Source organism: Ambystoma mexicanum, chromosome 3p, assembly GCF_040938575.1.
Source record: "Ambystoma mexicanum isolate Mex_15411 chromosome 3p, UKY_AmexF1_1, whole genome shotgun sequence".
NCBI classification, from domain to species: Eukaryota; Metazoa; Chordata; class Amphibia; order Caudata; family Ambystomatidae; genus Ambystoma; species Ambystoma mexicanum.
Genome location: NC_090925.1, coordinates 315,779,606 through 315,798,318, shown reverse-complemented (window position 1 = coordinate 315,798,318; position 18,713 = coordinate 315,779,606). Strand labels below are relative to the sequence as shown.

The 18,713-nt window shown below is 45.9% G+C and overlaps 1 protein-coding gene across 5 annotated transcripts in view; it reads right to left on the bottom strand.

The window, feature by feature from the left end:
* Positions 1–8,703, bottom strand: part of UCKL1 (uridine-cytidine kinase 1 like 1) — a 378,995-nt gene extending 370,292 nt beyond the window's left edge. For all 5 annotated transcript variants that reach the window (XM_069650850.1, XM_069650854.1, XM_069650849.1 and 2 more), the window contains exon 1: positions 8,551–8,703. In XM_069650850.1, coding sequence (XP_069506951.1) covers positions 8,551–8,621 — 71 coding nt within the window. In that variant the 5' untranslated portion in view covers positions 8,622–8,703. The remainder of the gene's footprint in view (positions 1–8,550) is intronic.
* Positions 8,704–18,713: the final 10,010 nt, after the last annotated feature.

Below are 18,713 nucleotides of genomic sequence, written 5' to 3'. Positions count from 1 at the left end.
AATGTACTCGTACGTGGCAGGTCTGTTGTCTTAGAATGTTAGTGTGTTCTTTTTGGGGTATGTTATGGGTGTGGCAGGCCCATTTCCCAAGGGGAAGCTTGGGATTGGTGGATGTTCTGTTTTGTTATTTTTAGCTCTCGTGGGTGGGGGCTTCCGGAGAGGGTTGGTTTGTGTACTCTGGTTGAGGGGTTGTTTTTGGTTGCTTTGGGGTTGAATCTACATGTGAAGTGTCATCCAATTTATAACATTTTTGTTTAGTTGGTGGCATGTATTCTGGGGCCTGCATATCTTAGTGATGTGAGGTGAGCACCTGGTTGGGGGTAAGGTGTTTGGTTGAAATGGGTACAATCCGTGCTGGCCACACGTTATGTAAGGTTGATGCATTATAAGGAATTTTTTTCTTTTAATAGTGAACGGGGGATGATGTGTCGTTATGTATATTATGTGTGATGAATGATGTGCACGTGAGGGTGTTGCTGGGCTTGTAGAATCAGAACGTGCAGTGTTTGAGTACGGCGCTACGTTCTGTGTTTGGGCAGTTGGAGCTAACTGTTTTTGCTGGGTAGGATGTTTCCGGTGTCGCTCTTACCATCTTGGATTATACTGCAAGCAACCAACAATAAAGGATAGTAATCTATTTTACCGTCTGGCGAGCATATGTTGGCACCGTGCTTGCGTCAAGGACCCATTGCTAGGAGACACATGAGTGGCAGGTGACAGGCCAAAGTCCGAATAACTGGTTTGATATTTGGGAACCGAGAGTCCTGAAGGGAAGGTGATTGGCGACTTTAAAATCAGACTGGTTTCAGGTAAGGGAAGAACTTAAACATGTCCCAGGACTAGGACGTCTCCATTGTGGAGGTCCCTGGGGATTACCACCACAGGTTGGGAAGGAAGCCTCTAACATACAATTACAGACTACCTGAATGGTTTGGCTCAAAGACTTCTGAAGTAAGGCACCCAAAAGGAAGACTGTCTACAGACTAGAAAGAGTAGAGCCCAAAGTGGGATTGTGGTGCCAGAATGCTGGGGGTATCACCTAACAAAATGACTGGTAGGGGGAGTAAGGAGCACATGTATGTACTACACAGAGACGTTTTTAGCACCCTGTGAGGTGACGTAAGCACTATACATGGAGGGGGGGTAGGGGGGAGTCCTTCAACCTCATAATGACCTAAATAAATTTGGCATTCCAGTGAGGGGAGGAGAAGGGCCCTATAGCCCCATACTGCCCACAATTCATGAGAAGCACTTCTGGGAGGATGTGGGTCCATCAGCACTTACTGCCCAATTCCAGTTGGAACTCATGAGAAAGAGGACCATTTGGCTCTCGTACTTCTTGTAATTTTGCTCAGGTTGCCTCACAGGCTCCCCATTTATTCAGCAGTGCTATATTCAAAGTTAAAGAAAATATATGCTCCTCTTGGGGTCCTCCTATAGTGCCCACAGAGTAAATCTCAGCTCTGCAGGTGAGAGGGGTGCAGTTCCCAACAAGCAACTGTGTTGCTGTCTGCCACACTCCTGCTGGGATATCCCGACCAGGGGGCAAGAGCACAACACATTACTGACCCCCACACATTATTTCTAAGATAATTCCTGAGATAGACCCGGTGGATGTTTGACCGGCCAGGCGATAGAAACTGAAAGCTGCGTGTCTGCCTAATTAATGAGCTGGCCTACCACCCCTGGAATGTTTTATATGTGGATAATGCAAGGTTAACGAATTTCCTGCGATATGCTTGATCGCTATACATGCAGTTTGTTTGTTTGTTCGTTTCTTTATTTATACCACGCGTCGAACCCGAAGGTAACTGGGCGCCAGAGACTTAGAGCAGGTTACAACATATTATAGACATACAAGATTATCAGAATAAGTGCACATGACCTGGATACAAGGAGGTCAAGGGGCGGGCATCGGCAGAAATACGCTGGTGAGACACAAGGTTAGTATGACAGACAGAGGCAGTTTCACCTTAACACCCTAAAAATTGCATAATTTTAATTTACGCAGAACTGGCAAGGGTCAAGGGGTAACACTTAGCTGGTCTGTGGAGATGGCAATGAATCCATCGTCCATTTCTTGCTGTTTTGTGAGGGATACAAGTCCTATTGTGTGAAATATCTGCTCCCACTCTTTAGGTTGGCTGAAAGTGGCTGTGTTGATGATGTTCTAGACCACTGCAAGGATACTAGTAGCCTGACAACGGTATAATTTTTATCTAAATATATCCACAAAGAGAATTAAAATGTGTGATGCCATGAGTGCCTTAATTAGATCTTGATTATGTACTGACTTGAATCTCGTTCACCCCAATGACTATTTGCTGCACACATTTTTATGAATAATTATACTTGTTCATTTTGTATTTTCCTGATTCTTGAATGTGTTGTTCTTTTGCAAATATTGCTGGTCAGTTTATTTTTTTTGATTGTCTATTGTATTTATTTGTTTTTTTTTGGCTAACACACTAATAAAGCTTGATGACCGACTGAATGTCAAAGCATGCTAAATAAATGCATTCATTATTGACCTGCAGAAAGGCTAGTGTTGTCAAGTCTGGGGTGTTGCTTTATTTCTCAGTTATTTCAAACATTTGTGAAAAGTTTTGTGATGGGAAGAGCTCATTCACATCCATGGTCACTGCTGCGAGGATCCTTCTTGCCCCTCAATTTGGTAGGCCGTGGCATCCATGTTAACAACCAGGCAGGTCATATTATCTCTGGGCTCGGAGGATAGCTCCGGTGCCACTCGTTTGTCTTGGAAGCAAAACAACACAGGTTTGAATCCCGGTCCCATGCTTAGAGAGACTGGGTGTAAAAAATATTAATTTAAAAAATGTATGTGACTTGAGTGGCTTAAGCCATGTCCCTCACCTGTGACCTACACGCAGCACCTCATTTTCCTCACACCTGTGGAAGCAATACAAAAAGGAGTCACACAAGAATCATTTGCACAATGGTACTCAATTCTGAATGAATCCTGGACAATGCTAGGGACATTTTTCCTTTTTGCAACTTTCCCTCCATTCAGTTAGATAGAACGCTCAGTATATCCCTGTCCACGTTTTGATATGCTGCCTGTTTTTTGGGTGAGTGAGTCCTTTTTAGCTCCACTCCATTGCTCAACTTACTTGTTTTGTGGACACTGGCTAGTCCCTAAGGCTGTTGTAAAGGCAGGGAGAGTTTGTTCCCCAATTCAATTTTCCTGTCTTTTTCATTTTTAATTTTTATTTTTTTTATTTTTTTATTTTATTTGGTTTCAGAAATAAAACCTTTAAAATATTTGCTCTCAGTTACATCACATCATAAGATCTCACACCATCGCTTGATGAGTTTAAGGTCATTCCATACTTTCTCGTTGCTCAACTAAAAAAGTCTAGTGGAGACAAGGCAGGTGTGGGATTTAGATCAGCTAATGAAGTTTTTAGATCTTTCAGGAACAAAACTAGGCTGAGTTTGGTCCGTAGTGATTGAAAATTTGGGCAGAATAAGATCAGATGTTTAAGAGTCTCTGTAGGATGTTCACAGAACCGACAAGTTAAACTAGAGTTTTCATACCCCTTCCAGGTTTTTATGCGATCTTTGGTCAAATAAAGGTTAAGACGAAATTGCAGAAATAATAGTCTGGAGTTTTGATCCAGTGATTGAGCCAGGTAGGGTTGTAATTTTTCATATTCTCTTGCTTCTGGAGGCACATCTTTCATAAGGCGGGAGCATGCGCGATCTGCACAAGTTTGATGCCAGTCCGTTCTCCATAACTTTAGTTTGGCTTTGTCTGGATTTTCTAGCAAAGTTGTGGTTTTTATGTTATATGCAACCAGAATTTCAGTGCATAAGTTTCTCCATTTTGAAAGGATTGTGTTCGTTTGATCAGACGCTGAAGCTTGTAAGATTTTGAATTGAGGAACTGGATTAGGTAGTAGGGTCTTCCTGTACAGCGTTAGTGCATTCCATAACACCCTGGCTTGTATCGATATCAAACCCAATTCATATCTTAGGTTGTTAGTAGGACAGCCCATAGGAAGGTGCAACGCTCTGGTCCAGAAGTTGTTTTCCAATGTATTCCACAACTCATGCGGACAACCCAACATGTTTTCTGCGCCATAAATCAATGCCAGAACGACCTTTTGATGATAGAAATCGATCATGGGCTTTATAGAAAATTTGCCAAATTTTCGGTTTGTTATAGCGGCTTGACAGGCTAACTGTTGGCATTTCCTTTTTGTGGCCTCCACCCATGGACCATCGTTTATATTGGAGCTAATTAGGGATCCCAAACACTTGATGCAGGGTGAAATTTTGAGAGTTGTTTTTTCCAGGTGGCAGATAGGTTGGTTGGATCTTTTTTATGATTTGACAGATTTCGTAATATCAGGACTTCACATTTCTGCTTATTAATGACAAGTCAATTTTTGTTAACATGCATTTCAAGGGCATTCAGACTTCGCTGGAGTCCGATGGGTGTGACGTCTAAGAGTATTAAGTCGTCTGCCTATATAAGCCAGCCTAAGTGCGATCCATAGATTTTAGGTGAAAAGGCTGCTACCGAATTTAATGTGTCTCCAATATCAGAGATGAAAAGATTGAAGATAATTGCAGCCAAGGGACAGCCCTGTTTTACACCTTTATAGGTCTTAATCAGTGCGGACAGGGTGCCACTTTGATCTAGTCTAACTTGAATGGTCGTATTCGAGTGCAGTTCTTTTATTGCAGCAAGTAGACTAGCTGGACACTTCCATGCCTCTAATTTGTCCCACAGGTTTTGTCGATTGACACTGTCAAAAGCATGCGAAAAATCAATTGATGCCACATAAATTGGAGCGTTAGTTCTAATTGCTTCCATTTTTTATAGGTTCAACAAAAGTGTATTTAAGCCACATCCAACGCCTTTTACAAAACCTGCTTGCCGCTGGTCGATGTGATTATTTTCAGTTGACCATGCTAGCAAGATTTGTTGCAATTGGCGTGCATAGATCTTTCCAAGCACGTCAAGCAAGGCGATGTGGCGATAGTTACTTGGGTTGGATCTGTCCTCCCTTTTAAAGATGGGTACAATAATGGCATTTTTCCATGATTTCAGTGTTTCCCGTTTCCTTGTTATTCTTTCAAATAAGGTAACACAGAAATTCGTCCATTCGTCAGGATTTAATTTTAACGTGTAATTTGTAAGACCGTCTGGGCCTGGAGCTCTCGAAGCACTGGTGTTTTTGATCGAGTTCTAAATGTCAAGTTTGTCGAACTTCAGTTCCCACAACATCAAGTTTTCTTGTTTTTTTCCCCACTTCCACTCTAGTGTTGGCAAACATTTCTGTATAATAATTTACCCATGTTTCTTCAGATATTGGAGAAGCTTGCATCGCATCCTGTGGCGCAGCCAGATTGCTTATTAATCGCCAAAATTCAGAGTAGTTTTTATTCTTAAGTTTCATCAACATCTCCTCTGAATCATTTTGGAGCAGATTTGCCTTGTGGCCTTTCCTCCAGTTTCTACATTTTGCATAGCCTGTTTTTTTCCTATATATGTCTTTTTAATTGGAAACATAATCCGCCTTCAGTGAAATGCAACATTTTCTAACCTTGTGGCAGTGAACCATATTTTACAAATGTTTCCAGTGCACTATCGTACACCATATTTATTAAAGTAATAATTACATTTTCGGTACTGTACACCTAAACTGGCTGCTCGTTTCAAGACCTGGCCTTTAACTATGTTGCTGTTTGGCTGTCTTCCTGCCTAGAAACTTCCAAGGAAGGACATACACTTTCTCTAGATCCAGTCTTGGATTCCTGGTCAGTGATTTGTGTTGCTGGAACTGGGAATGGGATTGTATGGTTCCAATCCACATTTCTCTCAGGGGTTGTCTGTTGTTGGCAGATGTATGTCCATGATTGGACATCCACTTTGAAACTGTTTGAATAGTGCTGATCCTCCAGTGGTGGGTTGAGGCAGTCCTCAGTCTGGATTCATGATAAGAGGAGAGTGGGGGGGAAGCAATTCAACGTTGCCCACTGGAGCAACAATTCTGTAAAGAGAATGCTGGGCCTATAACACCCAGAGTACTGGAGCTGAAGGAACCAGCACTGCCCATGGCATCTACCATTGATCATCTGCTTTATTTCCAGCGACGAGGGAAGAACTTTGTTGGTCCCCTCTTCCCTTAGACACGGAGCATAATCAGTCTCATGACCTGCAATGCTGCCCTGCCATTGGTGGACTTCGGAAGAGTCCCTGGATTCTCCTGGGGTTTGACTAACCCCTGAGGAGGCACCACCACTGCTGCGAACACTGTCTCAAGTTGGAATTTGACACATGGTCGATCTTCCAACTTGTGGCCCAGGAACCCTGTTAACTGCGGAAGCTGCTCTGTATATTAAAGATGTGCCTTTCTGCGACCTGTCTTGTACCGTCACAAAGGTCTGAGCATGCAGACCCCTGATTGCAGTTTCTTCACTGACTCGCCGGGTCTGCAGCGTCCTGAGATTTATCCTTCATCATGGGAGTAGCAATATTTGTCGTCAGCGGCTGCAGTCTTTTCCAGTTGGGCATCACTGTAACCGCATCTGCTTCGGAGACAGGAACCACCACTAGCCAGAGCTACTTAAACCACCTGCAACAGAACAACTGTGCGAGTGGTCGGCAGCAGCCATCCTTACTTAGTCGGGGTGGTAATTTTTTGCATTTTCAAACTGCTGAGAATATGTACCATTCTCGTAGACCCTCGTCCCATAGTGACTGCATGACCGTAACGTCTTTCTCTAAGACTACCCTTACCTGGTCGTGGGCAGTGGAGTTCTAGATCGTCTTCCGCTAATGCTGACCCAATATGACCCTGTATGTATTATATCACTTGTTGTAATCTACTTCTGCTTGTAATAGCCTATGCCAGGCACTGTAACTAAGCTTCGAACTTACTTGTACTGTTGCGCCCAGCTGCCTAAGGGCTTGGCGCGCATTATCAAATAAATAAACAAACAAACAAACAAACAGGGCCCCCTCAGTGTCTAGGAGTTGGGAGGGACCCTCTTTCTTTTCACAAACCTATTTTTCCTGAAGTGTTAAAATAACTTACCTGTTGGCTTTGGCAATGTCTTGTACAGGTGTACTTTTTTGAATTCCTGACCGCCCCCCCTTCCAAGATTGGTACCTGTGGCCTGAACTCCTTTGGGAAGCTGGAACTCTACTTGCCTGTTTAGGTAAGGACTGGTTAAGTTAAGAAAACTGCCTTATGGATATAAGCAGATTGTTTTGTGTGTAAGTGTAAAATACTACATAGACCCTCTTTGGGAGCTACCTATTGTATACATATGTGTAGGTATTAGTGTGCGTAGAGTATAGTATTCTTAATTTTTACCAAAGTATTTTTAAACATCAGTGTGGAACTCTATTAATTGCCCATGTCCAAATATTGTTAATTATACCTACATATCAAACCCCTGCTCTAACAAGTCTCCCATACTGCCCAGCTCACACTGCCCATAGAGAGTTTGGTAAAACCAAGTGTGAACAATCCTAGATCATTCACTTGGTTGGCCTCTCAGCAAGGCTACACCAATGGTAGTTCTGAAAATCCCTGCTAACGGGCATTTAGGACAGCTCTTTCAGACATGCACCACTATTCTCTAAGCACAACTGTTAGCATCAACATCTATCAGCAGTACCTGAGAAATCCCTGATGGCATATAAACATTGAAAGCTGATTGGCCAACGGCCAACATGAGTGTACTAATATCACTTATTTGCATTGGAGGGACATAGGCCACTTGATAAGGAGGGCCAGACATACAAAAAAAAGTCTCTTCACCAAAAAACAGAACAAGAAAGTGACAATGAAAACAGCACACGGTGAAGACAGATAATTATGGCTCTTTACAGTAAAACGGTGTCTCTCCTGGGAACGTTCGCTGAATAATGCATTTACAAAAACGCCCACCAACATGCCTAGAATTTTACAATAACGTCATTCACCTGGGATGAGATCCCCCACCCTACCATCCTCACAGTCTCCTGGAACACACTGTCTTGATAACACTTTTTAGGTACTCGGAGAGAACTGCCTATACAGCATAGACACAACCAATGTTCAATTCTACAGATCCAGGGCAGAATAAAACATTCAACCTATTGTTTATACAAGGCATCATATCCTTGAGTTTAGGATTTTCTAATAGGTGCAGTAACAGCGTTCCCATGAGATCTGAGATCATCAATGACTGGGACATTGACTGGCAATGACGGAGCAGCTGGCAAAAAGAAAGAAAAAACAACGGAAGACGGAGACGGTGTGGTGCAGGAGAGGCACAGCTAGGGCCGGGGTGAACGGACAACAGACCAGAGAGTTGGCGTGACGAAATTACCATAAAATTCGAGAACAATATGTTCCGTAGATCGTGAAAAAGCGTAATGAGCAGATCAGTAAACAACGACGAGCGTGGTCTACGCATGCACTTTCCATGGAATCGCTCAATAAGGGCGCCATATTTCGTATTGGCGCATGCGCATTGACTTTCTAATTACGGGACTCTTGGGTGGCCCTGCCTTTCAATCCTCACCAGTCGGTGCCCACTCTGATTTCCGCTCCCTCTGTTGCCGACTGCTCTTCACCCGGGTCCGTCGCCGCCATTAGCAGTCCTTCGGCTTCGAACAGCTGGAGACCTTGCGCATGCGTCCCGTGCCGAGCATCACGGGAACAAGGAATCCTAGAACAAACCGAAGCAAAGTGATGATCGGCGTAGACGACAGCATGCTATGACTGGAAATATGAGAGCGAGAAGGGGCGACCAAGCGGGCTAGCGTGGCGCTAGGAAACGGGGCCAGTTCTGCAATTTAAGAGGCTTTGTGCGACAAAGAAGTCATGGCCCCAAATGTACATATCAATTGACGTCACTGTAATAGTGACATGACTCTTTGATACCGAGAGCGTCATAAGTTGGCAAGAGCGGTGATTGGTAATTTAAATAAATAATCAGGCATCGCATCTGAACTCATGCCTTCTCACCTTCGAATCTGGCCACTCAGCTGCCAAATCCTTACCCATGCATTTCAATGGACTCTCATCCACCAAAAATAAAATAGTATGTTTTCACCTTCCCTGACGTAACAAAAGGTTGAGAGGTGGATTTAAAGAAAATATAGCAACAGTGTGAGCACAGCTCCAGACATGTCAACATTCTGAAGCTCCTGAGATGGAGATTTCAGCACCGAAATCAGGAGAATGTATTTTCCCCATAGGAATGTGAGGTATCCATGGAGGCAAGGCGGATGAATCACAGTAAGTTTTATTTACAATTCAGCCAGCCGGCGCCCCGCACTGCGACCGCCTCCATCCATCTCTCACTCATAATCCCCAACCGTCCAGAACCACCCGGCACTTCCAACACAAACATTCTGAGGCGGACGCAGGCGGAGAGCCAAGGTTCCAACAAAGAATACTACATCACCCCCCCTTTCAAATATTTTTTTAACAACATTGTAAAAATACAAACGTATAGAATACTCTGAATATTAAATCTCAAAACATGTGCAATCGACAATCTGAAACAGAAACGTACCCTAAAAAAATACCTAAAGTTAACTTGTCATGACATAATCTCTGGACCAGAAAACAACAGGGAAAGCTTATACAGCTAAGGTGCACGGTACACCGTGTTCATCCTTTTAACCGTTAACAAGGTAACGTATGGTAACACAACAACAACGGTTTTGTAGGAAGGTAGGTATTCAAGGTGCATCAAAGGTATGCAAAACAAATGAATCAATTAGAGTGCTCACACTCAAAACACATGAAAAGGGGGAGGACCACCCGACTCGGCGTACCTAACCCTAAGGAAGAACACCCTGACCCTGGCGGGGGTGCCTGTCCCTGGGTGGCGTGTGGTGTATCGCCTACTAAAAAAATATAGAGGAGAGTACTATCCCTCAGCCTTCTATACTAGTGGCAGTGTCTGGAAACAGACACAGGTCGTCCAACAAAAACGTTTAAAACAGTGGTAAACTCCAGAGGGTTGAGCAGCGTCCAACAAGACTGTAAATTAGATCTTGAGGCTGCTTGATCTTGAACGTGGATCCAACCTGCGAATCAGGTCAACTGCTTACCTTCCATCCAGAGTGTGCAACTTTAATGGTACCCATAGGTCACTGTGGTAGGGGTATGTAACAGTACTAGTGGAGAGACCACTGGTGGGTGAGGTAAAATAACAGCCAGGGGGCTGGAGGGCTAAAAAAGGCTCTTATTAGAATGTGTAGCTCACTCTGTAGTAATGAGTGTGCTACAGTGAATGGTTTTTAGAGGATTGCGTCTCTTATGTAGGTGTCGAAGAGATCAAATATGGGTCATGAGAGCCCTCATGACCGAAAGGGGTCGACCGGTTTCAATGGCGTAGGAGATTCAAGCCATCTTCTTCAGGACCGTGATTTGGAATGCAAACAGGTTTGCCACGTCTTCAGTTAGATGCTGAACGGGAAGGAAGATGCTGGTGTCTCCTGGGGGGAGAAAAAGAGGGGGGGGGGATAGAAAACAATCAATGAGGGGGAAAGTGCACAAAAAAAGGGGGGGGGGTAGTGGCACCAGGGAATTGGTGCAACACTTAGGGGTGGTGCTTTAAACATGCATTAAATGGAGCATGTGGGAGCAAGACCATCAAAGGGTCAAAGTTTGCAGGAAATGTGTGGGTGCCTGTGCACCAGTGGTGGGACTCATCGCCAAAAGGTGAGGGAAGGGAAGGGGGTGCCAGACAGAGTCTCTAAAGGTGACAGGTGAGCTGCTACCAGGCGGTGAGAGGCAGATGTGCACTCAATTGGATAGAATATGTGCACTACAGGGCGGTAATGGTGAGCCCCTAACTCGTGAGCAAATTGGGGGAAGTGGGGACAACCAGCTCCCAACCAGGTGCAAGAGGGGTGCCTGAGTTGCGGGGAGGCAGGCTGAACATACCTCTAAACCAGCGTACTAGCTGGAATATGAACGGTGAATAAGGGTTACTCAGATCACCGAGCTGCTGTGGGAGAAACAAGCACCTACACGGCAGGTAAAATGTACCTGTGGAAAAACAAACAAACCCATATCAGGTATAGGAGTTTGTGCAGGGCACATGGCAGAGGTAACAATGCAAAAAAGCCATGGTGCCTGAGTGTGGTCTGTACCTGTAAGGGGGCAGCTGCTCTCCTCCGTGGTGTCTGGGAGCTGTATCGCGCTGTACAGCTAGAGACTGGTGGTTTATTGAAAAAGGCCCATTGCCTATAAAAAATAGCGAGCAACGCGCTCACGCTGGCGTCTGCGTGACGTGGCTGGCTCCCTGTGTGCCTCGAGCATAGGGAGGCAGCGAAAGGAGCTCGAGCGCCTCTGGAAACAAAGGCAGAGCGCGCTCGAGCTCAGCAGGGGTCAGGCACTGGAGCGCGGACTGTGTGGGTAACGCACAGGGCCTTGTCCCTAGTGGAGGAGACAGAGTCTGGCGGGAAGGAGTGCAAAGGGGGGGGAGAGTAAAAATCTGACAAGTGGCGGAGCTGAAAAACGGGGGGAAATAAGAATGAAAGAAGATTAATTAAATTGATTGAATAAACTTGATTAAATATAATTAATTAAGTGCAAAGTGGATTGATGATCCCAATGAGCCATGATTAAGAATAGGCATCGAGGGGGCGTCGGGCCCAATTGTGAAGGAAATGGACAAATTGTGGGGGACATGGACAACCTCATGGAAAAGGTGGAGAGTCCAGAGGGGTCAAGGCGCATAGCTGAATGAAGAACCTGAAAAACATGGACTAAGGGGCACTTCTGGTGTGTTATCTTCAGGACAACACTGCTAGTTCATGCCACTGGATTTGTTCATTCAAACCTTCCGAGTAGGTGTGAAGTCTGTAAATCCACATCTGTTCTTTTTTGAACAGCATGTTGTGGTAATTACCGCCTCTGCGGGGCGGTGTGACTTTCTCTATGATAGTCCACTTGAACTGATCAGCTGTGTGTCCTTTAGCTAAAAAATGAGACACCAAGGGTGCGGTGAGTTTGTGCGTTCTTATGCATGATTGGTGTTCGGTCATGCGGGTCCGAACTGGCCTATTGGTCATGCCAATGTATCTCAAGGTGCACGGGCAAGTTATCATGTAGATAACGCCCTTGGTGTTGCAATTGGTAAATGTGTTCTGTATCCATGGTGTTTTCCAACCGATCTCTATCTGTGTGGTTCTAGAGGTCTGGGCGCACATGGAGCAATTGCCACAGGGCGCATGACCCTTGATGGGTGGGATATTCCAAAGGGTCCCCTGCGTGGGCTCATCCCTAGGTGTACTCGGTATGAGGGTTTTAACAACCTTATCTCTGACGTTGCAACGTCTCTTGAGGGCAAAACGTGGGACAGAGATGGTGGAGGTGCCTGTGTTGAGAATCGGCCAAAGTCTTTTAACTTCCCGTTTGATTTTATTGAGAAGGGGTGAAAAGCTGAACACCGCTGTAAAGGTGTTCGACTCACTTGGTTTGGTATGCTGTTGTAAAGTGATGGAACATGGAATGTTCCTAGCTCGTTTACAGGTGTCCTTGATAATCCTCCTAGGATAACCTCTCTCGGTGAGTTGCGTTTGAAGTTGTTTGGATTGTCTAGTATAGTCCGTAGTCTGTGAGCACAGCCTCCGATAGCGTAAGAACTGTCCAAAGGGGAGATTATCCCTGAGTGCCTTGGGGTGGTAGCTAGAGTAACAAAGCAAGGAGTTTCTGTCTGTGGTTTTCCTGTAGACGCTCGAGGAGAGGCGCCCGCTTGCTGCTGAGATGGCCAGTTCGAGAAAGTGAGTGTTGGATCTATGTCTCTCCATGGTGAACTTGAGATGGGGGTTAAGGGAGTTAAGCCAGGTGTGAAAAGCCTCTAGCTCCTGTTCTGAGCCTCTGAATATCACGAAAATATCATCAATATATCGCCGCCATACAGTTAAATGGCGAGATATGGATTAGTCACGGGATAGATGTGTTGACGTTCGAATAAATCAACATATAGATTAGCGAGGCTGGGGGCAAAAGTCGCCCCCATCGCAGTACCTGAGGTCTGTTGGTAAAAAGTATCTTCAAAAAGAAAATAATTCTTGGTCAGTGCTATTTCTGCGAGAGATAAGATGAAGCTAGGCGGGACTCCATGTAAGTCCATACCTGAGTGTAGCATTCCGCTGAGCATGAGCAGTGTCTCTTGCTGTGGTATCCGGGTGTAGAGGGATTCTATGCCGATAGTGACTAGCCATTCTGTTTCTGGATCATATGCGATGGTGTCTAGAAGGGTCAGCATATATGTCGAGTCTTTCACATAACTGGTCATTTTTGGAACCTGGTCTTTGATGAAGAAATCCACATATTGTGAGAGGGGTTCCAAAACAGAGCTAATGCCAGAGACAATGGGACGCCCTGGTGGTGGTGTGAGCCCTTTATGGATCTTGGGAAGAGCGTACATGGCAGGGATCCGAGGGTGAGGGGGGGACAGAAATGCAGCTTCCCGGGCGCTGATGTATCCCTCGGCTTCTGCCTCGTAAATGATGGGTGCTATCAGAGCCTGCAGAGATGGGGTAGGATCTCTGGGTGGAATACAATAGCTATTAGGGTCATTAAGTAGGGTGGTAACCATTGTGATGTATTTGGTAGGGTCCATAATGACTATGGCTCCCCCTTTGTCAGCTGGTTTAATCATGATGTCTGGATTGTTAGCTAAGTCTGTCAGGGCGAGTAGTTGAGGTTTTGTACAATTGTTATGGATGAATGGAATATTCGATTCAAATTCTGAGATCTTTTTAAGCAATGCCTGTTCGAAAGTGACTGATTCAGCGGTGTTTGCGCAATGGGGTGGGAAATACTGTGATGGAGGACGTAGGCCCGTCACATCATTGTCTTCATAGGTGTGGTTGGCAAAGTACTGCTTCAATCGTATCTTACGCATCATTTGTGTGACTTCGACCCGGGTTTGGAACGGGTCGTAGCGAGCTGTAGGTATGAAGGATAATCCTTTTTGTAGAATCTCTTGTTCAGGTCTGGTGAGGATATGGGTTGATTGGTTCACGATTAGTGAGGGAGGAGCGGTGGTATAGCTCCTTGTCCCCGACTGCGTGTGACCACTGTTGGCTGGGGGTGGTTCTGCCAACGTGCGCGGTTCTGGCCTCTCCCGCGTTGTCCTAAAAAAGGGGACCGCAGGGGGGGTACCTTGATTGGCGCTGTTGAACTGTACTCTCTTGTTCTGCCATTTGTTATTATTGGAGCTACTGCTTGAGTTGCTACTCGAGCTATTCCAGGATCTATTAGAATTAGATCTTTGGAGATTTTGGAGCCGGAGTTGTGCAGCGTCTCGTCGGGTTTGTTTGGCTTCCTCGGTGAAATACTCCTCTGCTACATAGGGGTAGATTTTCACATGAGTGAAAGCCGCGAGGTCTTTCTTCAATTTAATAATCTTTCTATTCAAGTTGTTGTCTTTAAACTCTTTAAGTGAGGTTTCTAAGAGAATGAGTTTAGCCGAATAGGTGTCTGCAGCAATTTTTGTTTTAAGTGCCTCGCTTTTATCATTCAATTCTTTCAGTAATTGATCTGTTACTGTTTTGGCAGTGTTGATGATGAGTATGAGCCAATCTCTGGTACATTTATTGGCTATGAAGGACCAGTCTTTCCTAAATTTGAGGCTATCTAAAAAGATGCGTGGTTCAATACGTATGATAAGGCCGTTGGGTGCAGCATGGGCCCTCAAATATTCAGTCATGAGTGCGCCGTGTAGTTCGGTGCGGATGATCTTCTTTCTGAGGATCTCAATATCATTCCATTCATCGTTATTAGTAATGTTCTGTGGTGTGAGATCTAGTCCCAGTAGAGATGGATTGGCTAGAATGCCATCAACTAGTTCCTCTGCGAAGGCTAGAAAGTGGCCGTCGGCCATTTGTCAGGATGAGGGAAGGGTGGGATGGAGAAGGATGGCGGGAGAGAACAACCACAAGAATACTGTGTACAAATGGCAGGAGGGAGAAGGATCCTTCCTCTTGCGTAGGTAGAGTAAATCTATCCCAGCAACTGGGGACAGTTGCACGAAGCAAGTCTAGAAAACAACAGGGATAGCTTATACAGCTAAGGTGCACGGTACACCGTGTTCATCCTTTTAACCGTTAACAAGGTAACGTATGGTAACACAACAACAACGGTTTTGTAGGAAGGTAGGTATTCAAGGTGCATCAAAGGTATGCAAAACAAATGAATCAATTAGAGTGCTCACACTCAAAACACATGAAAAGGGGGAGGACCACCCGACTCGGCGTACCTAACCCTAAGGAAGAACACCCTGAATCTCGCGGGGGTGCCTGTCCCTGGGTGGCGTGTGGTGTATCGCCTACTAAAAAGATATAGAGGAGAGTACTATCCCTCAGCCTTCTATACTAGTGGCAGTGTCTGGAAACAGACACGGGTCGTCCAACAAAAACATTTAAAACAGTGGTTAACTCCAGAGGGTTGAGCAGCGTCCAACAAGACTGTAAATTAGATCTTGAGGCTGCTTGATCTTGAACGTGGATCCAACCTGCGAATCAGGTCAACTGCTTACGTTCCATCCAGAGTGTGCAACTTTAATGGTACCCATAGGTCACTGTGGTAGGGGTATGTAACAGTACTAGTGGAGAGACCACTGGTGGGTGAGGTAAAATAACAGCCAGGGGGCTGGAGGGGTAAAAAAGGCTCTTATAAGAATGTGTAGCTCACACTGTAGTAATGAGTGTGCTACAGTGAATGGTTTTTAGAGGATTGCGTCTCTTATGTAGGTGTCGAAGAGATCAAATGTGGGTCATGAGAGCCCTCATGACCGAAAGGGGTCGGCCGGTTTCAATGGCGTAGGAGATTCAAGCCATCGTCTTCAGGACCGTGATTTGGAATGCAAACAGGTTTGCCACGTGTTCAGTTAGATGCTGAACGGGAAGGAAGATGCTGGTGTCTCCTGGGGGGACACGAAAGAGAGGGGGGGGGAGAAATAGAAAACAATCAATGAGGGGGAAAGGGCACAAAAAAAGGGGGGTGTAGTGGCACCAGGGGATTGGTGCAACACTTAGGGGTGGTGCTTTAAACATGCATTAAATGGAGCATGTGGGAGCAAGACCATCAAAGGGTCAAAGTTTGCAGGAAATGTGTGGGTGCCTGTGCACCAGTGGTGGGACTCATCGCCAAAAGGTGAGGGAAGGGAAGGAGGTGCCAGACAGAGTCTCTAAAGGTGACAGGTGAGCTGCTACCAGGGGGTGAGAGGCAAAAGTGCACTCAATTGGATGGAATATGTGCACTACAGGGCGGTAATGGTGAGCCCCTAACTCGTGAGCAAATTGGGGTAAGTGGGGACAACCAGCTCCCAACCAGGTGCAAGAGGGGTGCCTGAGTTGTGGGGAGGCAGGCTGAACATACCTCTAAACCAGCGTACTAGCTGGAATATGAACGGTGAATAAGGGTTACTCAGATCACCGAGCTGCTGTGGGAGAAACAAGCACCTACACGGCAGGTAAAATGTACCTGTGGAAAAACAAACAAACCCATATCAGGTATAGGAGTTTGTGCAGGGCACATGGCAGAGGTAACAATGCAAAAAAGCCATGGTGCCTGAGTGTGGTCTGTACCTGTAAGGGGGCAGCTGCTCTCCTCCGTGGTGTCTGGGAGCTGTATCGCGCTGTACAGCTCGAGACTGGTGGTTTATTGAAAAAGGCCCATTGCCTATAAAAAATAGCGAGCAACGCGCTCACGCTGGCGTCTGCGTGACGTGGCTGGCTCCCTGTGTGCCTCGAGCATAGGGAGGCAGCGAAAGGAGCTCGAGCGCCTCTGGAAACAAAGGCAGAGCGCGCTCGAGCTCAGGAGGGGTCAGGCACTGGAGCGCGGACTGTGTGGGTAACGCACAGGGCCTTGTCCCTAGTGGAGGAGACAGAGTCTGGCGGGAAGGAGTGCAAAGGGGGGGGGAGAGTAAAAATCTGACAAGTGGCGGAGCTGAAAAACGGGGGGAAATAAGAATGAAAGAAGATTAATTAAATTGATTGAATAAACTTGATTAAATATAATTAATTAAGTTCAAAGTGGATTGATGATCCCAATGAGCCATGATTAAGAATAGGCATCGAGGGGGCGTCGGGCCCAATTGTGAAGGAAATGGACAAATTGTGGGGGACATGGACAACCTCATGGAAAAGGTGGAGAGTCCAGAGGGGTCAAGGCGCATAGCTGAATGAAGAACCTGAAAAACATGGACTAAGGGGCACTTCTGGTGTGTTATCTTCAGGACAACACTGCTAGTTCATGCCACTGGATTTGTTCATTCAAACCTTCCGAGTAGGTGTGAAGTCTGTAAATCCACATCTGTTCTTTTTTGAACAGCATGTTGTGGTAATTACCGCCTCTGCGGGGCGGTGTGACTTTCTCTATGATAGTCCACTTGAACTGATCAGCTGTGTGTCCTTTAGCTAAAAAATGAGACACCAAGGGTGCGGTGAGTTTGTGCGTTCTTATGCATGATTTGTGTTCGGTCATGCGGGTCCGAACTGGCCTATTGGTCATGCCAATGTATCTCAAGGTGCACGGGCAAGTTATCATGTAGATAACGCCCTTGGTGTTGCAATTGGTAAATGTGTTCTGTATCCATGGTGTTTTCCAACCGATCTCTATCTGTGTGGTTCTAGAGGTCTGGGCGCACATGGAGCAATTGCCACAGGGCGCATGACCCTTGATGGGTGGGATATTCCAAAGGGTCCCCTGCGTGGGCTCATCCCTAGGTGTACTCGGTATGAGGGTTTTAACAACCTTATCTCTGACGTTGCAACGTCTCTTGAGGGCAAAACGTGGGACAGAGATGGTGGAGGTGCCTGTGTTGAGAATCGGCCAAAGTCTTTTAACTTCCCGTTTGATTTTATTGAGAAGGGGTGAAAAGCTGAACACCGCTGTGAAGGTGTTCGACTCACTTGGTTTGGTATGCTGTTGTAAAGTGATGGAACGTGGAATGTTCCTAGCTCGTTTACAGGTGTCCTTGATAATCCTCCTAGGATAACCTCTCTCGGTGAGTTGCGTTTGAAGTTGTTTGGATTGTCTAGTATAGTCCGTAGTCTGTGAGCACAGCCTCCGATAGCGTAAGAACTGTCCAAAGGGGAGATTATCCCTGAGTGCCTTGGGGTGGTAGCTAGAGTAACAAATCAAGGAGTTTTTGTCTGTGGTTTTCCTGTAGACGCTCGAGGAGAGGCGCCCGCTTGCTGCTGAGATGGCCAGGTCGAGAAAGTGAGTGTTGGATCTATGTCTCTCCATTGTGAACTTGAGATGGGGGTTAAGGGAGTTAAGCCAGGTGTGAAAAGCCTCTATCTCCTGTTCTGAGCCTCTGAATATCACGAAAATATCGTCAATATATCGCCGCCATACAGTTAAATGGGCGAGATATGGATTAGTCACGGGATAGATGTGTTGACGTTCGAATAAATCAACATATAGATTAGCGAGGCTGGGGGCAAAAGTCGCCCCCATCGCAGTACCTGAGGTCTGTTGATAAAAAGGAAGTTAAAAGACTTTGGCCGATTCTCAACACAGGCGCCTCCACCATCTCTGTCCCACGTTTTGCCCTCAAGAGACGTTGCAACGTCAGAGATAAGGTTGTTAAAACCCTCATACCGAGTACACCTAGGGATGAGCCCACGCAGGGGACCCTTTGGAATATCCCACCCATCAAGGGTCATGCGCCCTGTGGCAATTGCTCCATGTGCGCCCAGACCT